Here is a 26157-nt window from a genome sequence, read left to right on the forward strand (position 1 = left end):
AGTTTGTATGTCTATCTACCAAAAATCAGCCCTCAGTCCCAATGTGTTGAGGACACTTGTACTCAGTTTCCTTCCTTCCTTCCTTCCTTTCTTTTCTTTCTTTCTCTCTTTATTTCCTTCTTTCTTTCTTTTCCTCTCTCTTTCCTTCCTTCTTCCCTTCCTCCCTTCCTCCCTCCCTCCCTCCCTCTCACCCTCCTTCTTTCCTCCTATGCCAGTATTGAGGCTTGAACTCAAAGCATGGACATAGTCCTTTAACTATTTTTTTTTGGTGGGGGGGGTCCGGTCGTGGGGCCTGAACTCTGGGCCTGGGCGCTGCCCCTCAGCTCTGCAGCTCAAGACTAGCGCTCTACCACTTGAGCCACAGCGCCACTTCGGCTTTTTTCTTTTTTGCTTATGTGGTGCTGAGGAATTGAACCCAGGGCCTCATGCATGCAAGGCAAGCTCTCTACCACTGAGCCACCTTCCCAGCCCTCCTTTAACTATTTTTACTCAAGGATGATGCTCTACTACTGAGTCACAGCTCCACTTCTGGCTTTTAACTGTTTAGTTGTAGATTATAATCTCATATACTTTCTTGCCAGGGCTGGCTTCAAATTGTAATCCTCAGATCTCAGCCTCCTGAGTAGCTAGGAGTATAGGTGTGAGCTACTAGTGCTTTTGTTGTTGTTGTTTTTCAACACTGGAGATTAAACTCAGGGTTTCTCATCTGCAAGGCAGGCACTCAAGCACTTGAGCCATATTTCCAGTCCTTTTTTTTCTTGGTAGGGTCTCACTTTCTGCTGGAGCCAGCACAAGCTATGCTTCTTCTACTTGTGTTTCCCTGTGTCACTGGAATGGCAAGCTGAGCCTCTGTGTCTAGCCATTGTGCTGCTCATGTAGCTGGGATGATCAGTGCCAGGCGTGGCTGAAACGGTAGAGTCTCATGAATTTGTATGCCCAGGTTGCTCTTACACCCATGATCCTCCTGATCTCTGCCTTCTAAGTAGCTTAGATGATAGGCTTGAACCACTGTGCCTGGCTTGGGCTCAGTCCTGTTCTGTAGCTCCCCATAACATATGTACTAATTAATTAATATATGTCTCCCAGACCAAATTCTGATGTGCAAGAAATCTTTTTCTTTATAACCAAATTTAATTTCTTCTTTGTCACGATTCTGCCAGGCGGCAGAAACCTGAATTCAATCTAGCCCTAAAGGCTCTTCTGGAAAATCCCCATTTGCCAGGCCATGGTGGGGACTTTGGGATGGAGAGAGAAGGTGAGGAAATGTAGCTTTGTCTACAAGGAGCTCCTGGAGACCCCAGGGAGGTATGGGGAGCCAGCCATCTGTTGGATCACCCCAACAGGAGAGGTGACACAACATAGCGCCGTGAAGGGCCATCATCCAGCAGGTCAGAAAAATGCTGAATGAAATCAAGCTAACTACAGCGGCTGGACAGGAAGACTCCCCTGGGGGGCATCTTTAGTAGGTTGAAGTGTGTACCATGAATCTCCAAAGCAGAGTAGACACTCAGTATCTCCTAATTTAACAGAATGTCAGCCCCACCCCACCCTCACTCCCCACCAGGGGGATTGAACTCAAGACCTTACACTTGAGTGCTTTCTAGCCCTTTTAGTTTGTTTTTCAGATAGTCTCGAGCTTTTAGAAATTTGATCCCAAATAACTAAGATTGTAAGTGTGCGGTGCCCAGCCTAAGTTCTTTCTTTGAGGAACATTTTCTTCTAAATGGACTTCAGATTTTGCCGACCCACGCATTTCCCTCGTGTTATTTAAAACCCTCTGTAAACATCATTTCTAACGGCTGTATAAGACATACAAACTGTAACTGTTTTACTTGTCTTTGCTTCCATTGAGGGTTATTCTCAAGTCCAGGTTTGCTCTCTCTCTCTCTCTGTCTGTAATTATAAAGTAGGGATAAGGAAGGTTCTTCTAGGCAGCTCTTGGTTAATACCTGGTTTCCATGCTCTTTTGGACCAGCAAGAACCCAGAGCTCTGCCTCACCCCCCTCACCCCCCACCCCCCACAGTGGCAGCTGATGAGGTTACCATGGCAACTGCAGGAGCCAAAAAGTGGGAAGATGCTCATGCAATGGAATGAGACAAGGAAGCCTGGGGTGGAGGGCTAGGGGCACAAGGTGTTGAAGCTGCTCAGATTTGAATATTGGGACCCCCTGGGAATGACTGGCCTTTACTTTCTCTGTGGCTCTGGAGAGTATCAAACTCCAGGGGTCTCAGGCAGACCCTTCCTTCTTCTTTTGAGTAGGGCTACTGGGTCAAAGATGAGGCTGGGAGGCTGAATAGTTGGGAGGCTGAGTGTCACTCATTCTTGCCTCAGGGTTTGCCCATGCCTTTGATGTCTTCTGATAGTCCCCTCCCCCCACTGGAGAATGTTCTAGAACTTTTTCAGTTTGGTTTGAACTCTAGGCTCCTCACAGAAATTGTATCAAGGATCCATACCCTTTTGCATATTTGACTGTCAGAGAGAAGTTTCTAGGTGAGAGGAGACCCTGGTCTTGTGGAGGAGGGGTAACAGGGGGGTCATGGCACAAGGCCCAGTGTCTCAGAGGCCCCTGTCTGATGGTGCAACCTTCAGCCTGTCTCCCAGACTGTTCAGCAATCTAATTCTGCCTCACAGAAACTTCCTGAGTGCCCAGGGTCATGGGAATTCATCTTCAGCCTTAAAAAAAGCAGGGGGGTGGGGGGCTCACAGGGGCAAACTGGGCATGTAGTGAGTGGCAGAGCGCTTGCCTAGCATATGTGAGGCCCTGAGTTCCAAATCAGCACTAGCACAGAACAAACAAAATCTCAAAACAAGGCATGTTATTATACACCAAACAGGAGTCCCAGGGCTGGACAGTCTTTATTCCATATCCTCCTGTCATCAGAAACTTCCATCAAGTCTTTATTCCTGCATTATTTTTATAATTCATAATTTAATTTAAAAAAGAGGAATATAGAGGGGAATAAAAAAAAGTGATTCCCCATAATCCATTAGCTGCTGAAACAATCAATGTGAATTTCTGAGCATTTATCCTCCAGGCTTTTAAAAAGGGATTCGTTTTGCAATACAGCAACAGCCACTTTATAATAAAAGGGCTCAGCTAAGTGCTTGTTGCATGGTGCTGGATGTGGCAAAGCTTTTAAGTTGCAGGCCCCTTCCGTTTCTTTTAAGCTGCCTCCTTCAGCTGTGCCAGCCTTCCTGGCTGCAGTACAGGCTAAGCACAGCGCCGGGGCTGGAGCCAGGGCTCTGAGGGGCTGGAGCCTCAGGAACTGCTCTTCCTCCTTGGCCTGATGAGTGGGAATTCAGAAAACTTCCCACCCTCTGCCTCACCTCCAGGGAGCCACCAGGAGTTGAGCTTACCCCATTTATTGCTTTGGATTGCATTCTGGTTCTAGGTCCTCACCCTGCACCCAGATACTTCTGTCTCCAGCCTCCCCTTGGCCCATCCTGCAGTCTGTCTGTGCTGTAATCCTGCTCTCTTGTGACCCTGGCCACAGGCAGGCAGGAAGTCAGCGGCCTTTCCCACTTGCAGAGCCGCCCTGAGGGGACTGGATGGGGAAAGCCTCTGGACTGGGAATGAATCTGGACTGGGCTCTTGTGATTTGCTGTTGCTCTAAGTCAGACCCCTCAGATTGCCTCAAATTTATCGTCTGGAGGGGGTGAGGGAGAGGTTTTGGGAGGCCAGGCTCTTGGAGACAGACATTCTAGGGTCTCAGGAAATTCCCTGGAGAAGGGAACACACAGTTCCAGGCAGGGCCAGGCCACCATCCCAGGGGAACCAAGCCCAGTGAACTCATGTTTTGATCATGGCCTATGGGAGCTGCTTGTAGACTGGTTAGGCAGGAGGTAAACAAGCATCCCAGGCAATGAGAACATAGGGTTTAATTATAAGAGTAATGCCATGATCACAGGACAGAGGGGACTGGGGAAGAACGGGAAGGGGACACAATCTCTCTGCAACCCTCCTCCCTCACTACAGCCACATTTCGCTGCCTACGTGCAGGCATTCTGCCTCCTGAGAGATCTCCAGGGCCAGGAGGTTGTTTGTTTGTTTCTTCCTTCATTTCATTCTTATTACATCATGAATACAACCTCATTCTGGCACACTTGGAATATACACAAAACATAGAGGGGAAAAAGAAAAGTTCCATACTCCCACCGTCCAGTCATTCTTTGCCACAGAGTGATGGCACTTGCTGGCATCTCAACTCTTTTTCTTTTCTTTTTAGAGACAGAATCTTGCTTTGCAATTCAGTCTAGCCTCAAACTCTCAGTTCTCCTGTCTCAGCCTCCTTTCTGGGTGCTGAGATTCTAAGTCTGCCCCCACCACACCAGGCCAGAAGTCATTTTGTTGATTTGTTGACTTGTTTACTATTTGTTTCTTCCCTTCTGCAATCTCAAGTATCATGAAGATAGGGACTTTTGTCTGTCTGTTCACACTGAATGTCATGGTCTCAAGACAGGACATGGCAGTACATGTTTGATGGGTGGGTGTTGATGGATGACCTAGATCCTACTATTTCGTGGACTGATTTCTGTAGTTGAGATGTTGCTGTGCTCTTTGTGTTGGGGAGTGGGGTGGGGCTGAGGGAAGTTCTAGGCAGAGGCTTAGGGAAGATGGGGAAAACACAGAGAAGACAGATTCTGTGAAAGTGATGTAAAGAAGAACATACCAACCCAAGGGTACTGTTGAGACAGCACAGTGAGGGGAAAGGAAGGGATCCCTTATTTAAACCATTCCATGGAGGTCTCTATTCTTAAAAATCCCCTGGGGTTGTTTGTACAAGAATCAGAGAGGCCTGCTGAGCTTGCTGGAGATCTCACAGCTAGTGAGAGTTAGAGTGGGAACTGTAGAACCAATCAATACTGGAGTTTGAACTCAGGGCCTGGATGCTGTCCCTGAGCTTTTTGCTCAAGGCAGGTACTCTACCACTTGAGCCATAGCTCCACTTCTGGGTTTTTGTTGTTTTTGTTTTTTTTTTTTTGGTGTTTCCTGCCCGGGTTGGCTTCATACCCACCATCCTTAGATCTCAGTCTTCTGAGTAGCTAGGATTACAGGCATGAGTTACCAGCATCTAGCAAAAGCCCTATCTTTTAGAACTTATCAAATCAGAAATACAGCTTACATTTTAAGGTGTTTCAATTAAACAGAAGCTCTGAAGCCCATCTCAGGGACCTAGATGTCCTTTGCACTTGGATACATCTGTCTCAAGCTTCGTCTGTGCCAAGGACAAAACACATTTCATAAGATTGAATTCAACAGAGAGGTCTGGCTAGAAGACTGATTAACCAAGACTAAGATCTCAGGGGAGATTACAATGGGGTGACCCTGTTCAACATAAGAAGATAGAACTCTTTATATCTGATTAGTCTAATATGGGCTTGTCTTTATCCATAAGAACTGAAAAGCTCTGTGATTTTAAAACTTATTTTAGGAAATTTCAAAAATGTGGTCAAGGTTGATGGTAATGGTTCACCATCTGACCTTATTCCAACTAAGTATTATCTTATTTGCTCCCCATTTTTTTTCTGGTATTAGGGCTTGAACTTAGAGCTCAAGGGTAGTGCTTTAAACCTGAGCCACAGCTTCATGTTTGGATTTTTGCTCTGGCAGAACAAAAGTGCTTTTTTGCTTTTTGTCTCTGGAGGACACATGATCCTGAAGGGAAGGCTAAGAGTCTTATAGACTTTTCTTCCTGGATTGGCTTTGAACCTCAGTCCTCAGTTCTCAGCCTCCTGAGTAGCTAGGATTAGAGGTGTGAGCCACCAACAGCTAGATCTTTGGATCTGTATTCTAAAAGTAGAGCAGTGTTTGAGATGACTCCAATCTTCAGTCTCACAACACCAAGAGCCTCTGACAGCATCTAAATGCAAATTCACAGGTGTTTCAACCCTCTATAGCTAGCCTCTTACCTTCTGCCAACCCCAAACTTTTTTTTTTTCTTGCTTTCTTTCTGGTAACCTACAGCTAGCTATCAGCACTGACCCAGCCAGAGCCATGCCTGAGACTTAACTCCACAGCCCAAACCATCAGGATTTCATTGATTTTCTTATTTTTAATGTTTTTGGTGCCAGTGAATGAACTTAGTCAGGGCTGTGCCTCTAAACACATGCAGTGAGCAGTGTCCCCAGTTTTCACAAGAAGCCTTGGGGTTCTCATGTCTGGATTCCTGGATTCATGTCTGGGAAAGTCTGCTCCTAAAAGTTTCTTTCAACTCAGTCCTGGACTGAAAGGGGGGCCTTAAGGTTGTGCACTTACATCAAGGACACAGTCTTACCCATGCAAGGAGTGTCCCCAAGGATCCCATGACGCAGCAGGCTGTGCTCCGGGGGCCCCTGGGGCCTCCTTTGCTCAGTGGCATCTCTCAAGGGCAGGTCACTGGGAACCCCAGTACTACAGGCTGAGTCTCTGGAGGACACCTGCTCCTGAAGGCAAGGAAAACTAACTCCCTGGAGTTTCTCCCTGCTGGAAGGGGGCTTCGATAATGCAGACAGAAAGAAAGCCCCCAGAATGGGGACAGGGCTGGGCATGTGACTGAAGTAGCAGAGATGGAAAAGTTATCCCACTGTAGGTAGTGGTTTGTGGAGGGAAACAGGCAGAGCACAGTAGAAGCACCTAAAATGGCAGTTAGCTAGAAGAAAATCAGGTTTCCCCTTCCACTTATTTGAGTTTCAGGATAGCTCATTTCCAACAGGATTAGTTTCCATTTTACAAATGGGAACAGAGATTTAGCAAATGTCCAAGCTACAATCCAAAAACATCCTGCTGGACACTGGACAAGAAAAGTTGACTTCTTTTTCTTTTCCTTCCTTCCTTTCTTCCTTCCTTCATTTTCTTTCTTCTTTTTCTTTTCTTTTTGGTGGCTGGTTCTGGGGCTTAAACTCAGGGCCTGATTGCTGTCCCTGAGCTTTTTTTTTTTTGGGTCCGGTCGTGGGACCTGAACTCTGGGCCTGGGCGCTGTCCCTCAGCTCTTCAGCTCAAGGCTAGCGCTCTACCACTTGAGCCACAGTGCCACTTCTGGCTTTTTTTTCTGCTTATGTGGTGCTGAGGAATCGAACCCAGGGCCTCAAGCATGCAAGGCAAGCGCTCTACCACTGAGCCACCTTCCCAGCCCCCCTGAGCTTTCTTTTTTCTCAAGGCTAGCACACTACCACTTGAGCCACAGCTCCACTTCTGGGTTTTTTTTGTTAGTCAATTGAAGGTAAGAATCTTAGGGACTTTCCTGACTGGGCTGGCTCCAAACCCCAATTCTGAGACCTCATCCTTTTGAGTAGCTACGATTATAGGTGGAAGCCTTAGATGTCTGGCCATACTCCAGTTCTTACATAATGTACATTAAATATGACTGCATTTGCTCACTCTTCCTCCCTCCAATTAACTACAAAAAGCTGGAAATGGTACTGTGGCTCAAATTGGTAGCCTTGAGCATGAAAGCTCAGGGACAGTGCCCAGGACATTAGTTTTTGTTGTTGTTGTTGTTTGGTTTTGGTGGGAATCAGCCTAGGATATAAATACATACATACATACTTACATACATACATACATACATATATATATATATTAATTTTTTTGGTTGGTCACGGGGCTTGAACTTTGGGCCTGGATGCTGTCCCTGAGGTCTTCAGCTCAAGGCTAGTGCTCTACCACTTTGAGCCATAGCACCACTTCCAGTTTTCTGGTGGTTAATTGGAGATAAAAGTCTCACAGACTTTCCTGCCCAGGCTGTCTTGAACTGCAATCCTCATAGATCTCAGCCTCCTGAGTAGCTAGGATTAGAGGTCTGAGCCACAGTGCCCGGCAATTTATTATATTTTTATGAACTAGTTAATGGATATGATCAAAGAGCAGGACCAGAAAAGAATCAGCAAGAGGTTTTAGGAGAAAAAGCATTTCTTGTTAACTCTCCATTGCTTTTTTTTTCTTTTTTTTTTCAGTCGTAGGGCCTGAACTCTGGGCCTGGGCACTGTCCCTCAGCTCTTCAGCTCAAGGCTAGCGGTTCTACTACTTGAGCCATAGCACCACTTCCAGCTTTCTCTGCTTATGTGGTGCTGAGGAATGGAACCCAGGGCCTCATGCATGCAAGGCAAGCACTCTACCACTGAGCCACCTTCTCAGCCCCTCATTGCTTTCTTAAAAGGACATGAACTTGGATGAGATGCTTGCTCAGGGTCTGTAACATCTCAAACCCACGTTATATCCCAGAAAGTAGGAGGAGGAGGAACAAAGATCAACCAAACGTTTTTTGTCAAACATAAGCTGGGAGAGCCACTCTTGGGTTCTTTCTGTAAAGTCACCTTAAATATAAATCCTGAGTCCTGCTTGTCTTACCGGAGCCACAGCCCAGCCGTCATCATTGCCAACAGTACACTACCATAAATGATTGAAGACAGCACAACGCAAAATGCTCAGGGCTCCATTAATGGCTCCACACTCCAATTTCCTACCAGGAGTTTCTCAAGTGCTTTTGGCTAAACAAGTCTCCATCCATCCATTAAAAAAACAGGCTTTCAAGATACTGATGTTTTCAAAGCAGCTTATTTTTCCTTTTAAAAAATATAATCTAAGGTGTTGGGGATTTAGCTCAGTGAGGGAGCATTTGTCTAGCAACTGCAAGGCCCTGAGTTCAGTCCTCAGTTCTGGGGAGAAAAAATTATATATATATATATATATATATATATATATATATATGCTGGGTGCTGATGGCTCATGCCTGTTTAACCCTAGTAACCCAGGAGGCTGAGATCTGAGGATTGCAGTTTGAAAATTCAGACAGGGGGCTGGGAAGGTGGCTCAGTGGTAGAGCGCTTGCCTTGCATGCATGAAGCCCTGGGTTCGATTCCTCAGCACCACATAAGCAAAAAGAAAAAAGCCGGAAGTGGTGCTGTGGCTCAAGTGGTAGAGCGCTAGCCTTGAGCTGAAGAGCAGGGACAGCACCCAGGCCCAGAGTTCAGGCCCCATGACCGGACCCCCCCCCCCCCCCAAAAAAAAAAAAGAAAATTCAAAGTCAGTCCATGAGACTATGATCTAATTAGGAAAGTAGGGTAGGAAAGTCCATGAGATTCATATCCAATCAATTTCCAAAAAGCTAGAACTGGAGCTATGGCTACCATGGCAGGGCACTAGCCTTGAGCAAAAAAGTTCAGGAACAGTAACCAGACCTTGAGTTCAAGCCCCAGGACTGGCAAAAAAAAATCCCTAGATAATTAAAAAATTAAAAACTATATATAATTTAAGCAATCAGAAAAGTATAGTCTCTTCAGAGTGTAGAACCAAGAGCCCTCCCTATTTGTAGCCTCTTGTCTGCTCATTCTTTTCCTTGAGCAAGTGTTCATTACATTTCCTTAAATATCTTTCCCAGTAGTCTACATATAAAACAAGCTAATTATTATAATGGGCAAAATATTCGAACAGACACACACATGGAAAGATGCTAAACATCATTAGTCATTAGGGAAATGTAAACAAAAAAAAACATAAGTTGGGTTGGAGGTATGGCTAAAGTGGTAAAGTTCCTGCCTAGCAAGCATGAGGCAAAACAAATACACAATGAACTCCCATTGCACATCGAATTCAATGGCTTAAACTTAAAAAATGTGTATCAAATGATGAACTCTCTTTTACATTTGATTATAAAATAGCTTGGCATTTTCTTAAATACTTCTAAATACTTCTAACGTTCACTTAACAGATGATCCAGCCATCCCACCCAGTGCTATTTTATCAAAGAGAAAAGGAAATGTAGCAGAGCACTGGTGGCTCATGCCTGTAATCAGAGCTATTCAGGAGGTTGGGATCTGAGGATCATGGTTCAGAGCCAGCCCAAGCAGGAAAATCCATGTGACTATTATTTCCCATTAATCACCAGAAAACTGGAAGTGGTGCTGTGGCTCAAAGTGGTAGAGCACTAGGTAGCCTCGAGCAAAAAGAGCTCAGGGAGAGAGCCCAGGCTCAGAGTTCAAGACCTGCAACTGACAATCAAGAAAATAAATAAATAAATGGAAAGGAAAAAACAAGCCCACACACAGAATTGCATATGAATACCAGCTTCACATGCAGCATACAACACGACAGATACAGCAACAGATATGCAAATAAGAAAACTACATGCGACAGTATACCGTGCAGAAAATAAGAATAGTTTATTGGTACACATAACTACAGTTATGCTAAGGGAAAGAAGTCAGATGCATCTTCTATGACTTCATTTCTATAAAACTCCAGAAAATGCAAAATGATTAAAAAAAATCAGAGCAGTGGGTCCTTGAAATTCAGGAAGGGGTTGGAGAGGTTCAAGGGGTGTGAGAAAACTTTTTGGTGTAATAGGTATATATTGTAACTGTCTCAGCTATGTTGATGGTTTCATAGGTATGTATATATTAAACATTTCTAAATTGTTAACTTTAAATGTTTTATTTATTCATATTTATTGTATGTTAATTATATCTCAGATTCTCAGATTATTTTTGTGTTTTTTTTCTTGTGCCAGTATTGGGCCTTGAACTCAGAACCATATACTCTCGCATGTCTTTTTTTGCTCAAGGCTGGTTCTACCACTTAAGCCACACCTCCACTCACAACTTTTTGCTAGTTAATTGGAGATAAGAGTTTCACAGGCTTTCCTGCCCTGAGATTCTCAGATCTCAGTCTGATGAAAAGCTAGGATTACAGGTGTGAGCCACCAGCACCTGGCAGAGACCCTTCTTTTTGAACAGATGTATTATTTAGACATTACCCTATAGATGGACATGTACATTATTTAGCCTTTCCCTTTACAATCAATGCTGCCACAAATACATTAATAGATGTATCTCTCTTTTTACATCTACAAGATAAATTCTTTTTTAACAACATAATCAGATTTATTTAGTTTAATAGTCCTTCTGATCTAAAAAAAAATTATGTCAAAAGAAAACATACATATATACCCAGCCAGACAAACTCAGATAATCTACAGAAAAAAAAAAAAAAAGGCTAAGTTCTATTTAACAGAGAAAACTATCTTGGTTTCTGGAAGCTGTTTCCATGTCCCATTCCATGTCCTCTTCCTCTTGCAGCTATTTGAGCCTTCAGAATAGCAGCTTTTCCACAGGCAGCCCCTGAGCCTTGGTTTTTATTTTTCATGCTCTTTAACATCGGTGCATTTTTTAGCATATCAGGCAAAATCAGAAAGTGGATCTTGCTGCCACAGATGTACACCTGCTCCAGCTGTGCCACTCGGCCATCTCTGTACAGGACTGTGATGTTGGACATCTGGCAGTTCATGTTGTCCTCTGCTTCAATAAGCTTTCCTCGACATACCCTACCGGTGTTTGTCTAACATGTAACAATATGGCCCTCAGCTTCATGCAGGACTTTAATCAGCACACCAATCGACATCTTGGCAGGAAGAGTTCTGGGGTGGCAAGCAAACAAATCTGGAGATGGGAAAGGGCTACAAGATATATTCTTGGAAGTGAATCACTTGGTGGAAGATTGTGTTCATTTATGCAGGATACTATGAGGTTGCTTTGTCTCGTTGGCTCGTCTGGCTTGTCTGAAATAGTTTGGTCACCACAACAGAGACTGCCAAGCAGCTGCCTGAGTTCCACAAAAGGGATTTCCTGAGTTGATACTGCAGTCCGGCTTCAACACACACTTTGCTTCCAAAGACTTCTTTGGCAATGTCTTGAATAAGAAAACCACAATGCCCAGTTTACCTGACTGATCACAGGTAAAGAAAATTGAAGGGCTGGGTGACTGTAGAACAGGAAGGCAGTAATTAATGTAGGAACAAGAGCATGTGGCCATATTCATTTCCATGTGCAATGGCTACTGTATGTCTTTAGATCTAATTACAAGGCAATTAGATCATTCCAGTTCTCCCTTTTCAAAATTTATTGAGCATATATTGTCTACTTATTGGGGGATATAAAGATGAGTTATGATGGCCTCTTCCCTCAAAGTGCTCAGACCTTGGTTGTATGGGGGAGAAAGAAACACCTAGCGAATATAACAGGATGACTAAGTGCTATAGTGGGATCAAAGGGGCACAATGGAAATCAGAGAAGGCACAGGCCAGGGAGTCCTCCTCCCTCAGGATGGGCCATGTAGGTAGTGTTATGGGCTGAGTATCAATGTCTTTCCTTCCAAGAGTCACTTGTTGAACTATTAACCCCCAACCTATTAGTGAGGGCTTTGAGAGGTAATTAGGTATATGGGGTCTCTATGAGCAGGATTATTGCCCTCATAAGAGACAAAAAATGGTGCACTTCCCCTTAAGCCACAGCTCCACTTCCAGCTAACTGAAGAAAAGAATTTCATATAGACTTTTCCACTTGAACTGGCTTTGAACTGATCCTCAGATCTCAGGCTCCTAAGTGCCCAGCCTAAGTTAGTAACTTTAAGGTGTATAATTTTGTGACTGTACATTCATATGGTTGTGTCTTGAATGCTTGTATGTGGTTAGCAGTCTTCAGGGACAGCACTCCAGCTCAGAGTTCAAGCTTCAGGACCCATGCATGCACATACACATCATTTAAGCAGAGTGAGACTTTTTCTGGCTGATGTAGAATTTTTGACTCCATCATATCTCCTGACATTTCATGATGATAAAAAGTTTCTCCTTTGCTTCTTAAACATTAGGTGAAAGGTTTTTTTGTACTTTCATTCCTATATTGTTTTATCTTGTTTCATTTACTTTGTGGGTACTAGTGCTTGAACCCAGGGCCTTGCCCTTGATGGGCTTGCTTACATAGTGCTCTACTACCCAAGCCATGCTTCCAGCCTAGCTTTTCTGTTGGTTGCTTTGGAGATGGAGTCTCACAGACTTGCCTACTTCAAACTATGCTGGCTTCAAACTATGATCTTCTGGGCCTCATGAGTAGCTAGGATTATAGGACTGAGTCACCAGCACTCAACCGTCCAGAGTTTTAGAATGTCAAGAGAAATACTTGTCAATACAAAAGATTGCATGAGCACCATTCTCCAACTGTCTCATGCATATCATTTCAATACAAACAACCATAGGCACACCATTTAGATATTTATTATTAAATTACATAACAAAGCTTCTTCTATACAGTCAGAAAATGCACATTTAGATGAGAACAAAAATTAAGTACAAATACAATTTTAAGATGCTATTTTAAAAGCAAAAAATTAGAAAGTGCAATTGGAAAAGAGTATTTTTAAATTTTTGTATTGGCATTTGTCATAGGAAACACGTTCTGTCATCATTAAGTGAGTGGGACCAATCTTACCCCAACCAAGAACTAACAGGGTACAAAGAAGTTGTTACTAAGGTCAGAATTTAGGCTGGGTACAAAGAAAATCAGAAGGATCTTTTAATACTTGGCTCAGCTCTGTTTAGCTTCTTATTCAATAAATATCTTTAAAATTCACTTATTCATCATTTTCCTTTCCCCTGTAAAACTCTAGGGTTTAAACATGTTTACTATTAAGACCATGATGAAGAGTCCTGCATCATTTTGGAGAGCATGGAACATGATTGTTGTAGTGGGAGAACCCACTAAGTTACATATGCCACAAATATTCAGGGTAGGAGTGGACATGGCCATTTATCCCCCAACAACAGTACAAATATTATACAACTTCCATAAATCACATCTGGCTAATAATGAAACATAAGGTATCAGGAACAAAAAAGCTACACTAGTTCCTAAAAGTCATTTTTCACCAGGTTGAGATCATTAATAGTAAAACAGAAAATTAATGGTGGGAAATGTAAATCCAAAGTATCTCAATTATAGAGGGACCCAGAGTCATTGCATCAGAAGCTCGTAAGTATAAATTCTATTCAGATGTACTCACACCCAACATGAAAGAACTAAGAAAATATTATTTGGTTCCAGGTACAAAAAGTACCGTCGAGGTATCTCCTCTTGTCACCTGTCTCCATTCTCAGGAATTTATCCCACATTTCATCAGTGTACTGGGCACTATGGAAAAAGGCATCCTCTGCAAAAGCAAATTTTGGTACAGACAAAATAGTAGAGAAGGAAAGCCTCTTCCTAAAATTGGGGATGGGGGGTGAGGGGTAGGGAGAGGGACCAAAAAAGTGAGCAATGCAAGTTACAGGGAGTCCTTCAGCATTATTAATGGTAACCTTATGGAGGCTGCTAGGATGGATATCTAGGCCTGAACCTGGGTAAACATTTTACTGTTATCAGAAAAACATAGAAGCACAATCTTAGAAATAAGATGATGACACACATTTCAGCTTCTTGGGAGGCTGAAGCAGGAGAGTTCAAGGCCAGCCTGGGATACATAGCAAGACATGGTCTAAACAGGAACAAAACCCAACAACTCAACACACACACACACACACACACTATCACCACCACCATTTGGTATTTTGTACTTTTGTTGGCCATGGTTTTTTTCTCTTTTAGTGAAGTGGAAAGTTTTGGATCACTACTAAGATCCAAAAAGTCAAGATGTATAAAACAATTGCTAAGGGAACATGACTTCCCTAAAAGGCAACATTTTACTGGGACCAGAAACAGTAAATCCCTTCTGACCGCTGGGTTCTGTTTTAAACAAGATACTGTGGCCCCTGAGCCCAGCAACCCTGACTGTAAGGACAGTAGCAAGAGGAAAAGACTGGTATGACTGGAAAAAAACTCAATGACATAAAACTGAAGTTTCAATCATTAATCACAGGATCCTTGCCTGGAAAGGGCACATTTCCATTTCCTTTCTGTCAGTAAAAGCAGGAACCTGATGGGAAGGTAGAGAGAACACTCTAGAGTCTGAACATTCCTTGCTATCTGGGGCACCTCACTATGGACAACAGCACTGAGATATTAAACCTATCTGACACCAACGTTGATATCCAACTTTTTTTTTTTTTTTTTTAGTTTTTTGGTGCCAGTCCTGGGACTTGAACTTAGGGCCTACGTGCTGAGTTCCTTTGCCCAAGGCTAGTGTTCTACCACTTGAGCTACAGTGATACTTCCAGTTTTTTTGGTTCTTAATTGGAGATAAGAGTCTCAGACTTTCCAGCCTGGGATGGCTTTGAACCATGATCTTCAGATCACTGCCACCGGAGTAGCTAGTTATAGGTGTGAGCCACTGGCACCTGGCAATACTAAGCCTTTTTCAACTTCCTTGGAAGAATTGGATTCACTATTTCCTAAAGAAAATAACCAACATAATTCTATTACTTCATATAAGCACAGACATTCCTGCAAAAGCTCACCAGCCCCAGTACTAATGTAGCAGCAAGCTACATTAGCTCAGGCCACATCAGCTCTAATGAGTGAACCAAGTACTCAGACCAGTAGAAAAGACTGGTAGTATAGATAAATAAATACTTTATTTGTGATACTTCAGATTTTATAAATGCCAACTATATAGCAAACCAAAATCCAACAAAAGTCTAGCTGAGGCATACCATCAATCAAAAACCTTTGAAAAATCAAAGATAATAAAGCATCCACGGAGAGACGTCTCATTCTCCCAAAGAAGAACTGACTAAATGAACTTACTTCTCTGATCCTTTAAGATTCACAGTTCAAAACTGAATGTCAAGGGCATCTCTAGTCAATTGATCCATGTTTAAAAAAATAAACCCCATGATTAAGAAAAATATATCAAAAGGCCTTTCCTTCATTCCCAAAATGGAATAAAACTTTGACACCAGAATGACAACCCTCTCAGTCTCTGTTGCAGACGTGGCGTTAGTCTACCCAGCAGACAGTCTATCAAGTCCACCTAACAGTATTTCAACACACATAGTGCAGCAAAGAACTCTATGCTAATATACTTTCAATCTCGTGGCACAGTTGGAGGTCCATACAATAAATATCACATTCAATTCCACCAAAAGGGCCAGTCCCCCTTTGTGAGGAGCATGGGTGCTGCAAGTCTCTAAGATACATGACAGTTCAGTAAGACAAGGAACAAATTTATAGAAACCAAGCAATGGCTTAAACTTGAAAAGAATTCTGATGCATAGTTTAATATCTTGCTGCTGTCCAGAAGATGGGTGCAGGCACACATCAAATCTTTCACAATTACTTGCAACAGTGGAACCTCTCTCTGGATGTTTGGAAAAGCTTAACAGATTTGGAATGAAACGATTTTCACAGGACACTGCTTTCTTGATACCAATGCACTGCTCCTAAGTTGCAGAGCACTTATAAATGCAACCATTTGGATAGCAACCCTGCAATGTCATTTAAAGACGTGTGGCTTCACACTGGAAAGAGTGCCCTCTGGGTGGCTGGTGCGAGCTCTGATGTGGTGAGAAGCACAGGGCACTGACAGACCACAGCTGTTCGTTTCTTTGTCATGGGAGGACACAGATTTCATCGTCTTTAGTAGCAATATATACTAATATAATGAAAAGAGCTTTTGAAAAAAATTAAAACAATTACTGGTTCCTTAAAAAGAAGAGGCTTTGTCATTGTTGATGTTTTTTTCAGTAATATAGTTGACCCAGTGTACTCACAACTTAGAAGAAAAAGACAAACCCTTTTTTGAGTAATCTCCATGTCAGACAACCACAACATGTTCAAGTTGGCTTATCACATTTCAAAGAATCTGTGGAAAGTAGAATACCAAAATTTTCCTTGAATACCAAAGAGTTGGGGACACAGAGTAGAAATCTAAAGCACAGATTATCAAGAAAGGACTAGTGATTTATCATCATGAGTGTTAAATAAAAGGACAAGAATTATTTTTATTCACAACCCAACCTGGTGGCCAAAAGAAAAGCAGTCTTTGGATATAAAGGAACTTGGTGTTCTGAAGCACGCAGCTGTCCCTCAGGCTTCAACATTCTCACTGAAGCACAGAAACTCTGTTTTTCATTGGTTTACTTACCTCCTAGGGAGACAAACCAATTGAAAACTGTTTTTCTTTTTTAAAATTAAAAACAGAGAAATGTGTGTTAGAAAAGACAGCACAGAAAAACCGTGGCTTCAGCTCAACCCGACCACATAACAGAGCCCGTCATTTCAGTTTTGAATTCATCCAGCTGGTCAGGCTAGTGATTGACAGTCAACTTCTCCTTCCCATTTTTCTTTATTCCAGATGGCGGCTCCAAGTGTCCTGGAAGGTACCCATCAATGGAAAGCATACAGCAGCAATAGGATGGTACAGATGCCAATTACACCACCTAGGATGAGGGAGTCGCGCCGCTTCCTAAGGTTGATTCTCTGGATCAGGCTGTTGACAGCAGGAAAACGATCTTTGGGAATCTTTATTAAGGTCATGCATGAAAAGCCTCTTTGGAGAAGTCACTGGAAGCACATAAAGAGTGGTGGGGAGAGACCAGAAACAGTAAATGAGAGATGAAAAGAAGGGAAGAAAATCACACCGAGGATGTCTTCACAAACAATTCCAAAACTAGGGCAAATTCTCATCTCTTGTTCTTGTGTGTACTATACAAATAAGAAGAGTGATAACCTCATATTGAGTGATTCCTGACAAGCTTCAGGTCAGGGTGGAAGTCAGTACAGTCAGGAGCAGAGAAGGTCTGCAGGCAGGGGGGCACAGAAGACAGGAGTGCTGCTGAGGGTTTAAGAAAACCCAATCCTCTTCCCCTCAGGTATAAGTAACCCTTCTAGGAGTCGGGCAATTTGGCGGGAATTATGGCATATACAATCAGGCACTGGAGAATTATTTAAATTTTTAATTTTATTTTGCAGCAGAAGGCAGAATATAGTAGGAAAGTAGGTTAAAAAGCTTTAGTTGGCTGGGCACTGGTGGCTCATGCCTGTAATCCTAGCTACTCAGGAAGCTGAGATCTGAGGTCTAGCACCCAGTTATAAGCTCATTTTTATTCACAAAGTAGCCTCTGTTGTTGCTGGCAACTAATTTCACAGTTTAAGAAAGGAGACCAAGTTCATAGTTTACGGAAGAGCTAGGCAGATGGTATATGCCTGTAATTCCAGCACTGGGGAGGCAGAGGCAGGAGGCTTGAGTTCAAGGCCAGCCTGAGCTATACTGCAAGACTGTCTCAAAAGAACAGGGGTTGGGGATGGAGCTCAGCATGCACACGGCCCCAAGTTTGACCCTTAGCACAACAACAACAAAAAAGAACATGCCAGCTTGGGCAACAAGACCTTATTAAAAAGGGGGATAAAGAAGAGGTCTATAGCATGATTTCATGAAAAATGCCAACTAAAATTTGAGTGTCTAATTTGCTATATACTACTATCTTGACCTGAGCCAAGCCACTTTTCTGGGCCCAGTTTGTCATCTGCAGAACAATAATAATTTCCACAACATTTGTGCTAATGATGAAATAATGCATAAAGCTATACTATGTAAACTGAACAGAACAGTGTGATTTTGGATATGTGCTTTCACACTAGGGTAACAAGGCAAGAATGAAATTCACAAAAGACTAGGAAATACCACCAACCTCCGGGATATCTTTTTCCTAAGGCAATCAAAGGGACCGTAAATAATCTAGGGCCAGAAGATACTAAGCTTTTGAAAATTATAGGTCCTTCTTCCCATAGTTGGGAAGAAAATTTGTCAGAGAGTTAAAAAAAAAAAAAGCTTCAGAATGGCAGGTTAGCAGTACAGGACTTCTCAAAAGGATTTAGTAAGCTTAATTTTATTTTTTTTAGCTTAATTTTAAATTGGGAAACCAAACATAATGAAAAAGTAGAGGTCATAGTATATAAGCAGTCTGTCCTGGAATTCAGCCTATGCACCCGATCAGCACCCTCTACAAGAAGTTATAACACAAACATCTATCTATAGGCTGGTCTTTCTGACCTCTTCCAAGCATCTGCCACATGTTCACTGAACTAGGAAAATAATTTAGGGTTTTTAGCTAATAATGTATACCAGAAAGTCCTGACACAGATTCTGAACTTTTATATTTGTCTATTTACTATTTTTGGGGGGGGGGGGAGGGGAATAGGATCTCATTTTGTAGATCACACTGATAGAGAATTCATTGAGCAGTCTGGGCTGGCCTTGAACTTGCAAGTCTGTCTCTACCTCCCAAGTCCTAGGTTTATAGGTGTATACCTCTATGTCCATGCCAAACTTTTAAATATAATCTACTAGTATTAAACCTCTGGTGTTCAGACTGGAAATGGTACAAAACAGCATGAACTTTTAAAGGTATTTGTAGTGTACAATTACTGAGGTGCTTTACCCCTACTCATGCTGGCTACCTGATTATCTATCCCCAACCCCCAAAGAAAGGCATAAACATGCCTCAACATAAATTTCAAACTTTCAAAAAGGATACTGGCCAAGGTGTTCATTTTGCTGTGAATTGACTTCAGCATTCCTCTCTGAGAGGTCATATTTTCCTTTGTTGCCATAGCAATGCTTAAAAAAAAAAAAGTAATTAAATTGGCATTTTAGAGATTGCCCTGAATGGATTCATCATAACCCTAAAAGTAAATAGAAAACTACAGTGAGCACTATTATCTTGATAAACACCAGCAGGAAAATGGGAGAATGCAGGAAATCACTCCCCGCCCACTTTCCCATTGCCCTTTATCTGAATGATCCACTGCTACCAATGTATTTTCTGTTTTCTTCAAAATAACAAATGAAACAAGTCATTAACAGACAAATCATATTACAAAAGCATCTGCAAATAGTTTTAAAAGTAACCAGTTACCAAAATATTCTTAATCAGGAAAAACTGTTGAGAAGGAAGTTCAGACATAACCATAAAAATGGAAATATAGTATGTATTCATATACAATTGGCATTCAATTAATAAACAAATTGGGTTTTAAAATTCTACTTGAGAATCACTAAGCAGAATTTGGGACATAGATGCAGCAACATTATGCTGGGTTTCCAAGGAGCTGACAAAGATATAGTTGCTAAATATGACTGTCAAAGAGGGGGAAACTTCAGGAAGGCAGTCTCCTTCATGTGACTATTCCAATGTCCTGTTTTAAAAAACATCTGCGTTAATGCCTTTTTTGTAACTAACATGCTACTGCTTGAACCTCTAATAGCTTGATCTACCCCAGATGCCAATGAACACATTTTTGGACAAGTGAAGCCTCAGAAAAAAAGATCATCAAGTATATTGTTGAAATGAGATATGTGAGAGGCAGGCGGGAGGGGGGAGGGGGGGAGGAGGGGGGAAAGAGGGAGGGAAGAAGAGAGGGAAGGAGTATGGGGGGGGAGAGTGGGAGAGAGGGAAAGAGAACGCTAAGCAAATGACAAATGACTCAAAATGTTAATTAAGACAGAAAAAAGAAACAACAGTGTGTAAAGGACAATGAAAACATCTGAAGACATCCCACAAAGCCCATTTCCCCAGAGAACAAAAAGCTAAGAAGGCACAAAATGAGTTTAGTGTGCTGTGGAGTTGCTTGGAGAAGCTGACCCAAGAGATAGGTATTTAATGGTCACTGCAGATAAGAAAAGAAATGAGAGCTGTTGACAGGCAAATAAGAGACATCGAAAGGGAAGAAGAAAAAGTAAGCAGGTGATGTGTTAAAGAAGGCCCAGCAGGACAAGAAGATGATCAGGTCAAGGAAGGATATGAGCAAGTTCTATTCAACTGGGGTACAGGAGATGAGAAGCAGCTAGCAGTCCTGTAAGTGACCAAGTCACTGTAGAAAAACCATCTGGTCTCAAGAAGATCCCAGAGTTGCCGAGTGCTGGTAGCTCATGCCTATAATCCTAGCTACTCAGAAAACTGAGATCTGAGGATTGTGGTTCAAAAAGCCAGCCCTGGCAGGAAAGTCAATGAGACTCTTATCTCCAATAAACCACCAGAAAATTGGAAGTGGTGCTTTGGCTCAAGTGGTAGAGCACTCGCCTTGAGCTGAAGAGCTCAGAGACAGCGCCCAAGGCCCAGAATTCAAGTCCCACAACCACCACCATCAACAAAAAAGATCCCAGAGTCCAGGTCGGTCACCAGTGGGGAGCTGTCCAAATAGATGAGGGCTTGGATCAGTGGACACTCTCCTCTGTCCCCAGGGTATGCTATAGCTTCAGCTAGCCTTGAATTTATGATCCTACCTCAGCCTAAAGAGTAGAAATGGGAATTGACAAAATTCTTTTTGAAATTTACATCAGTCAGTATCAGAATTCAAACCTATGAATCATCTGGTTTTAAAACTGGAACTATCACTATCTCCTGCATACGCTGACTCACAAATGGGTAGAAATAAAAAAATGAGCACTTTGCACTTGCTTTCCTCTGAGAAATGGATATGATCATCATACATAAAGTTATTACCTTGTTGAAGATGCATGGTTTCCAAACCACATAAAATATATCTATCTAGACATACTTTCACATCTCATTCCATCATTTAGAGTTGAGCTAAGTGAAATCTAGACTATTATTTCAACGCTCAAATACTTAGAGGCACTATAAAAGTTCCAAATAATATATAATGCTTTTAAAATAATAAATCATTGATGTGCTTATTGGAACTTCAACTTTCTTATACGATGTAAACTCATTTTCAACAACAGACAATACTAGTTACACATTTAAATCTAAATAAACTTTTAGTTCTTTTTAATAAATTCTTGTCAAAATCTATATTCAGTTGTACAATTTTTTTATCTTCTTTTTTGGTATTGGGGATTGAACCCAGGATGTTGCATTTGCTAGGCAAGTGCCTTGCCACTGAGCTACATCCCAACCCTCAAGTTGTACAATTTTTTAAAAATGTATCTCCAATACGAAAAGGTAAATTCTGACATGTGGAATATGACAAAACAATAATTTGAACTTATCTTCATATATAGGTTAACATAACTAGCTTTATATTCAGTAAAATTTTACTTGTGATGCCTGTCATACTTGGAGACAAAGGATAATATTCAACTAAAAGGCCTTCCAGTAACATTTTTTATTTTTAGTAAGTTAATAGTCCTTTTTTTTTTTTTTGGGTCCAGTTGTGAGGCCTCAACTCTGGGCCTGGGCGCTGTCCCTCAGCTCTTCAGCTCAAGGCTAGCACTCTACCACTTGAGCCACAGCACCACTTCCGGCTTTTTCTTTTTTTTTTTTTGCTGGTCATGGTGCCTGAACTCTGGGCCTGGGCGCTGTCCCTCAGCTCTTCAGCTCAAGGCTAGCACTCTACCACTTGAGCAACAGCACCACTTCCAGCTTTTTCTGCTTATGTGGTGCTGAGGAATCGAACCCAGGGCCTCATGCATGCAAGGCAAGCGCTCTACCACTGAGCCACCTTCCCAGCCCTCCGGCTTTTTCTTTTTGCTTATGTGGTGCTGAGGAATCGAACCCAGGGCCTCACGCATGCAAGGCAAGCGCTCTACCACTGAGCCACCTTCCCAGCCCAAGTTAATAGTTCTTAGTGTTCTTATTCCTTGAGGTACATCTAATTTTTTCATATTTATGAAATTTAATCATTAGAAATCCATTCAAATTTATGGAGAAGACAAAGAATAATTATTGCATTATAACTGGATATTGGATTGTAAAATTAGTCATTGTTTCCTGTCTTTGTACTTTCCTCATTGTTAATAACTTGATGTTTCAGGTCAAATATCCTAGTTTAAATCTAACCTCATGCTTATTATGAGAGCTTTCTTACTTTTAATTTTGGTATACTTGGGATTATCCAGAAAAGTGTACCGTTTATTGCAGACTTCAGTAATAAACTGTCCTAAGTTTCTAGTATTCTTAGTACCTTACTTTAGTAGGGTATACATTAATAATTGATATAGATACATTTATTATCAAAGCTCATACTTTACCTAGATTTCCTACATTTTTATTTAATGCCTTTTATCTGTTCCCAGGTCTCAATCCACTAGATGTTATGCCTCTTGTTTCTGACAGGTTCTAAGGTCTTCCTTGTTTTTGATGTCCTTGACAGTTTTGAGGACTGACCCAACTATATTGTGAACTGCCTCTTAGTTTGGGCTTTTATGATGTTCTTAACTGGAAGACCACAGACATAAAGTGTCACTCTGCCTACACCACATTACATCAAGTCTGCATATGGTGGACATGACTTGTTAGTAATAATGCTGACCCTGATCATTCCTTGGTCATCCATTGGTGGCGTCTTGTCAAGTTTGTCAACTGCAAAGTCCTCTTTTCTCTAGTTTCCATTCTATACCAGGGGAAGCACAATGGCTGGGCATGGTGGCATGGAGTCATTCCAGTGACGCAAGGAAGCACAAATAGAAGGACCCTTAACCATAAGGGAATGCAGAACAAAGTAACACCAAGAAAAATAACAATAAACGCTGGTGAGGATTGGATGAGACCCTTACACATGATTGTTGGGAATGTAAACTAGTATAACCACTATGAAAATCTGTAAGAAATCCCTCAAAAAGCTAAAAGCAGATCCTGCTGGGCCTATATCTAAAGGAGAATACATCAATACACAGGAAAGACACTTGCATTGCCATGTTTATTGAAGCTCTGTTAAAAGCAGCCAAACTGCAGAATCAGCTGAGGAATCCAACAACCAAGGAATAATGAAATTATGGTGTATATGTGTGCATACATATATACACACATGTATATATACACATATTATATACAGACAAATCATGGTATATATAATATATACCTATATATAGATGTGTATATATATGTATAAATATGCACATACACCATGGAATTACTCAGTCAAGAAGAAAATTAAAGTTATGTTATTTGAAGGAAAATTAATGAATAGAGAATACCCTGTTAAGTGAGATAAGTCAAGCTTTACCTCTTCCCCTCGTGCCCTCATTCTCTCATTCTTCCTTTCCCTCTTTCTTGGAATCAAACACAGGACCTTGCAGGGCTAGGCAAGTAAGTATTCTAGCACCGAGTTACACCTGCAACCCCTTCTTTTTTTGGGTCCAGTTGTGGGGCCTGAACTCTGGGCCTGAGCACTGTCCCTCAGCTCTTTAGCTCAAGGCTAGCGCTCTACCACTTGAGCCACAGTGCCACTTCCGGCTTTTTTCTTTTTGCTTATGTGGTGCTGAGGAATCGAACCCAGGGCCTCATGCATGCAAGGCAAGCGCTCTACCACTGAGCCACCTTCCCTGCCCTGCAACCCTTTCTTTTAACATTACCTTTAATGTTCACAAAAATATTATAAGAGAAGCACATGTATGATCAATTTCATGACTTTAAACATATAAGAAAGTAGGGTGGAAATAAAAATTAAGATGGCTGCAGTTTGGTTAACAGGGAGTACAAATTTTCTGATGAAGAGATTGCATTTCATGAACTGTAGTTTACCTCACAGACAAGTTACTCAAGCTTTAACTTTTAGATACAAAGTGATATTTGTAAAAAAAAAAAAATGTCCTTATAAGATGTAAAATTGGATTTCTCTGTAGACTGTCTCAAAAGACATTGCTTATTGCAAACTCCCTTACAATAGCCCCTACTTAATCATATATATGTATGTATATGTATATGTGTATATCTATATCTATATCAATGTATGAAGAGACTCTAAGCACCAATCTAAATTCATTCAATACAACTTATATAGCTAAAACAGCCAACTAGAAACTGCTCAGGGAATTTTGGATATAGCTCAGTGATAGTGTGCTTGTCTAGCATGTGCAAAGTCCCAAACACTATCCCTGGCACCACAGATAAGCAAACAAAAAGTTCAAAACAAGTTACTTCACCGTATCCCACAGTTCTTCCCCTTGATGGAAACTTATTTAATGTCTAATTAAACTGTGTCACCAATTTGACAATCTATTTTGTACTGGAATAAAACTCTTTGCTTTTACTTTAACCTCATTTGTAAAGATTCCAAAAAGTTACAGTAATTTATCCAAGAACAAAAATCTAATAGGAGCATAATCAGATTTCTAACCAACCCCTACCCAAAAGCCTCAATTCTTTCTAGAAAATGGTAAATGTATTGATGGTTTAGAAAGAGCTCTGACTCTAGTAAGAGACACTTCAATAAGGGATTTGAATTTCCAATGTTCTTCATTAGTCACGTGGCTATATGTAAATTGTTCCTTTTTCATTTTGGAGATAGTGCCTAATGATTAATACCTATTTCATGAGTTCTGAGAAGACTAAATACAATAGTTCAAAGAGTGCTTTAGTACAGAATCAAGACCTGTAGTAAGAAAACGAATGTTTCCACATACTACCCTCCATCTTTCCCCAAAACAAGGCTTTATATATTGAAAAACTGTAACACCCTAATAACTTAGAAAATATTTTGGGCTCTCTTATAAATACATTACAATCAGCCGGGTGCCGGTGGCTCACACCTGTAATCCTAGCTACTCAAGAGGCTGAGATCTGAGGATCACAGTTCAAAGTCAGCCTGGGCAGGAAAGTCCATGAGACTCTTATCTCCAATAAACCACTAGAAAACCGGAAGTGGCACTGTGGCTCAAGCGGTAGAGTGCTCGCCTTGAGCTAAAGAGTACAGAGACAGTGCCCAAGCCCAGAGTTCAAGCCCCATGACCGACAAAAAATAAAAATTAAAAAAAAAAAATACAATCTACTGAAACTCTTAAGGATGACTTGATTTTTACTCAAGGTAATCCAGCTAACTTAATCTATTCATTAAATGTGTGAAAAAATACAAAGAAAAACCCCATAAGTTTATCCTACCTTATTGTTTCTTCTATCAGACGATCTGAGCTGCAAACAAAAAGAAATTTCAAATCCTGGAATTATTACACAATGCTTAACATTTATACTTAATTTCTTTACATTTATAACCATATCAGACATTTATGAGATAAATAAAAGATAATATAAAGGATACTTTGGATACCTACAGAAAATTCTGGACTCTGAAATTAATCTCTGCACATGAATATAATTTACATCTTGCTTTTATTTGGTAACTTAAATCTTTCCCCACAGAGGTACCTGCTTATTAAAGTCAGAGCAGTTTTAATGACAACATAAAGAAATAAAAGTTCTTTAGTCTATATAGCTCAGAGTTGTCACTACCATCTACTCAAAACAAGAATTACAACTAACTTGTTGAGACAGGAGAGGCAAATACAGGAGTGATAACCTGTAAGTAGTAATTATTTACATTTTAAAGTTTCTTCCTTTTCTGGAGAGTTTTTGGGAAATCAAATTTCAGCTTGTTAAATTTTAGAATTGTACACCTTTAAATGCCACACACTGGAGGAAAGAAAGAAACAAGCCATTTCTGGAGCATAAATTTGGTCAAAGTAAGCTTCTAGACATCTGGATTTACGTGGCACATTGCAAGATACATAGGAGGCA

General features: G+C 41.3%; 1 protein-coding gene and 1 pseudogene across 2 annotated transcripts in view; both read right to left on the minus strand.

Moving 5' to 3' along the window:
* Positions 1–10842: 10842 nt before the first annotated feature.
* On the minus strand, positions 10843–11652 carry LOC122118202 (annotated as a pseudogene).
* Positions 11653–16869: 5217 nt separating this feature from the next.
* Positions 16870–26157, minus strand: part of Gosr1 (golgi SNAP receptor complex member 1) — a 41985-nt gene continuing 32697 nt past the window's right edge. For both annotated transcript variants that reach the window (XM_042692130.1, XM_042692123.1), the window contains exons 7-9: positions 25525–25554; positions 19219–19301; positions 16870–17193 (exon numbers count right to left, since the gene is read on the minus strand). In XM_042692130.1, coding sequence (XP_042548064.1) covers positions 17069–17193; positions 19219–19301; positions 25525–25554 — 238 coding nt within the window. In that variant the 3' untranslated portion in view covers positions 16870–17068. The remainder of the gene's footprint in view (positions 17194–19218; positions 19302–25524; positions 25555–26157) is intronic.

This window comes from Dipodomys spectabilis, unplaced genomic scaffold (assembly GCF_019054845.1).
Source record: "Dipodomys spectabilis isolate Male_0828 unplaced genomic scaffold, ASM1905484v1 ptg000004l, whole genome shotgun sequence".
In the NCBI taxonomy this organism is placed as follows: Eukaryota; Metazoa; Chordata; class Mammalia; order Rodentia; family Heteromyidae; genus Dipodomys; species Dipodomys spectabilis.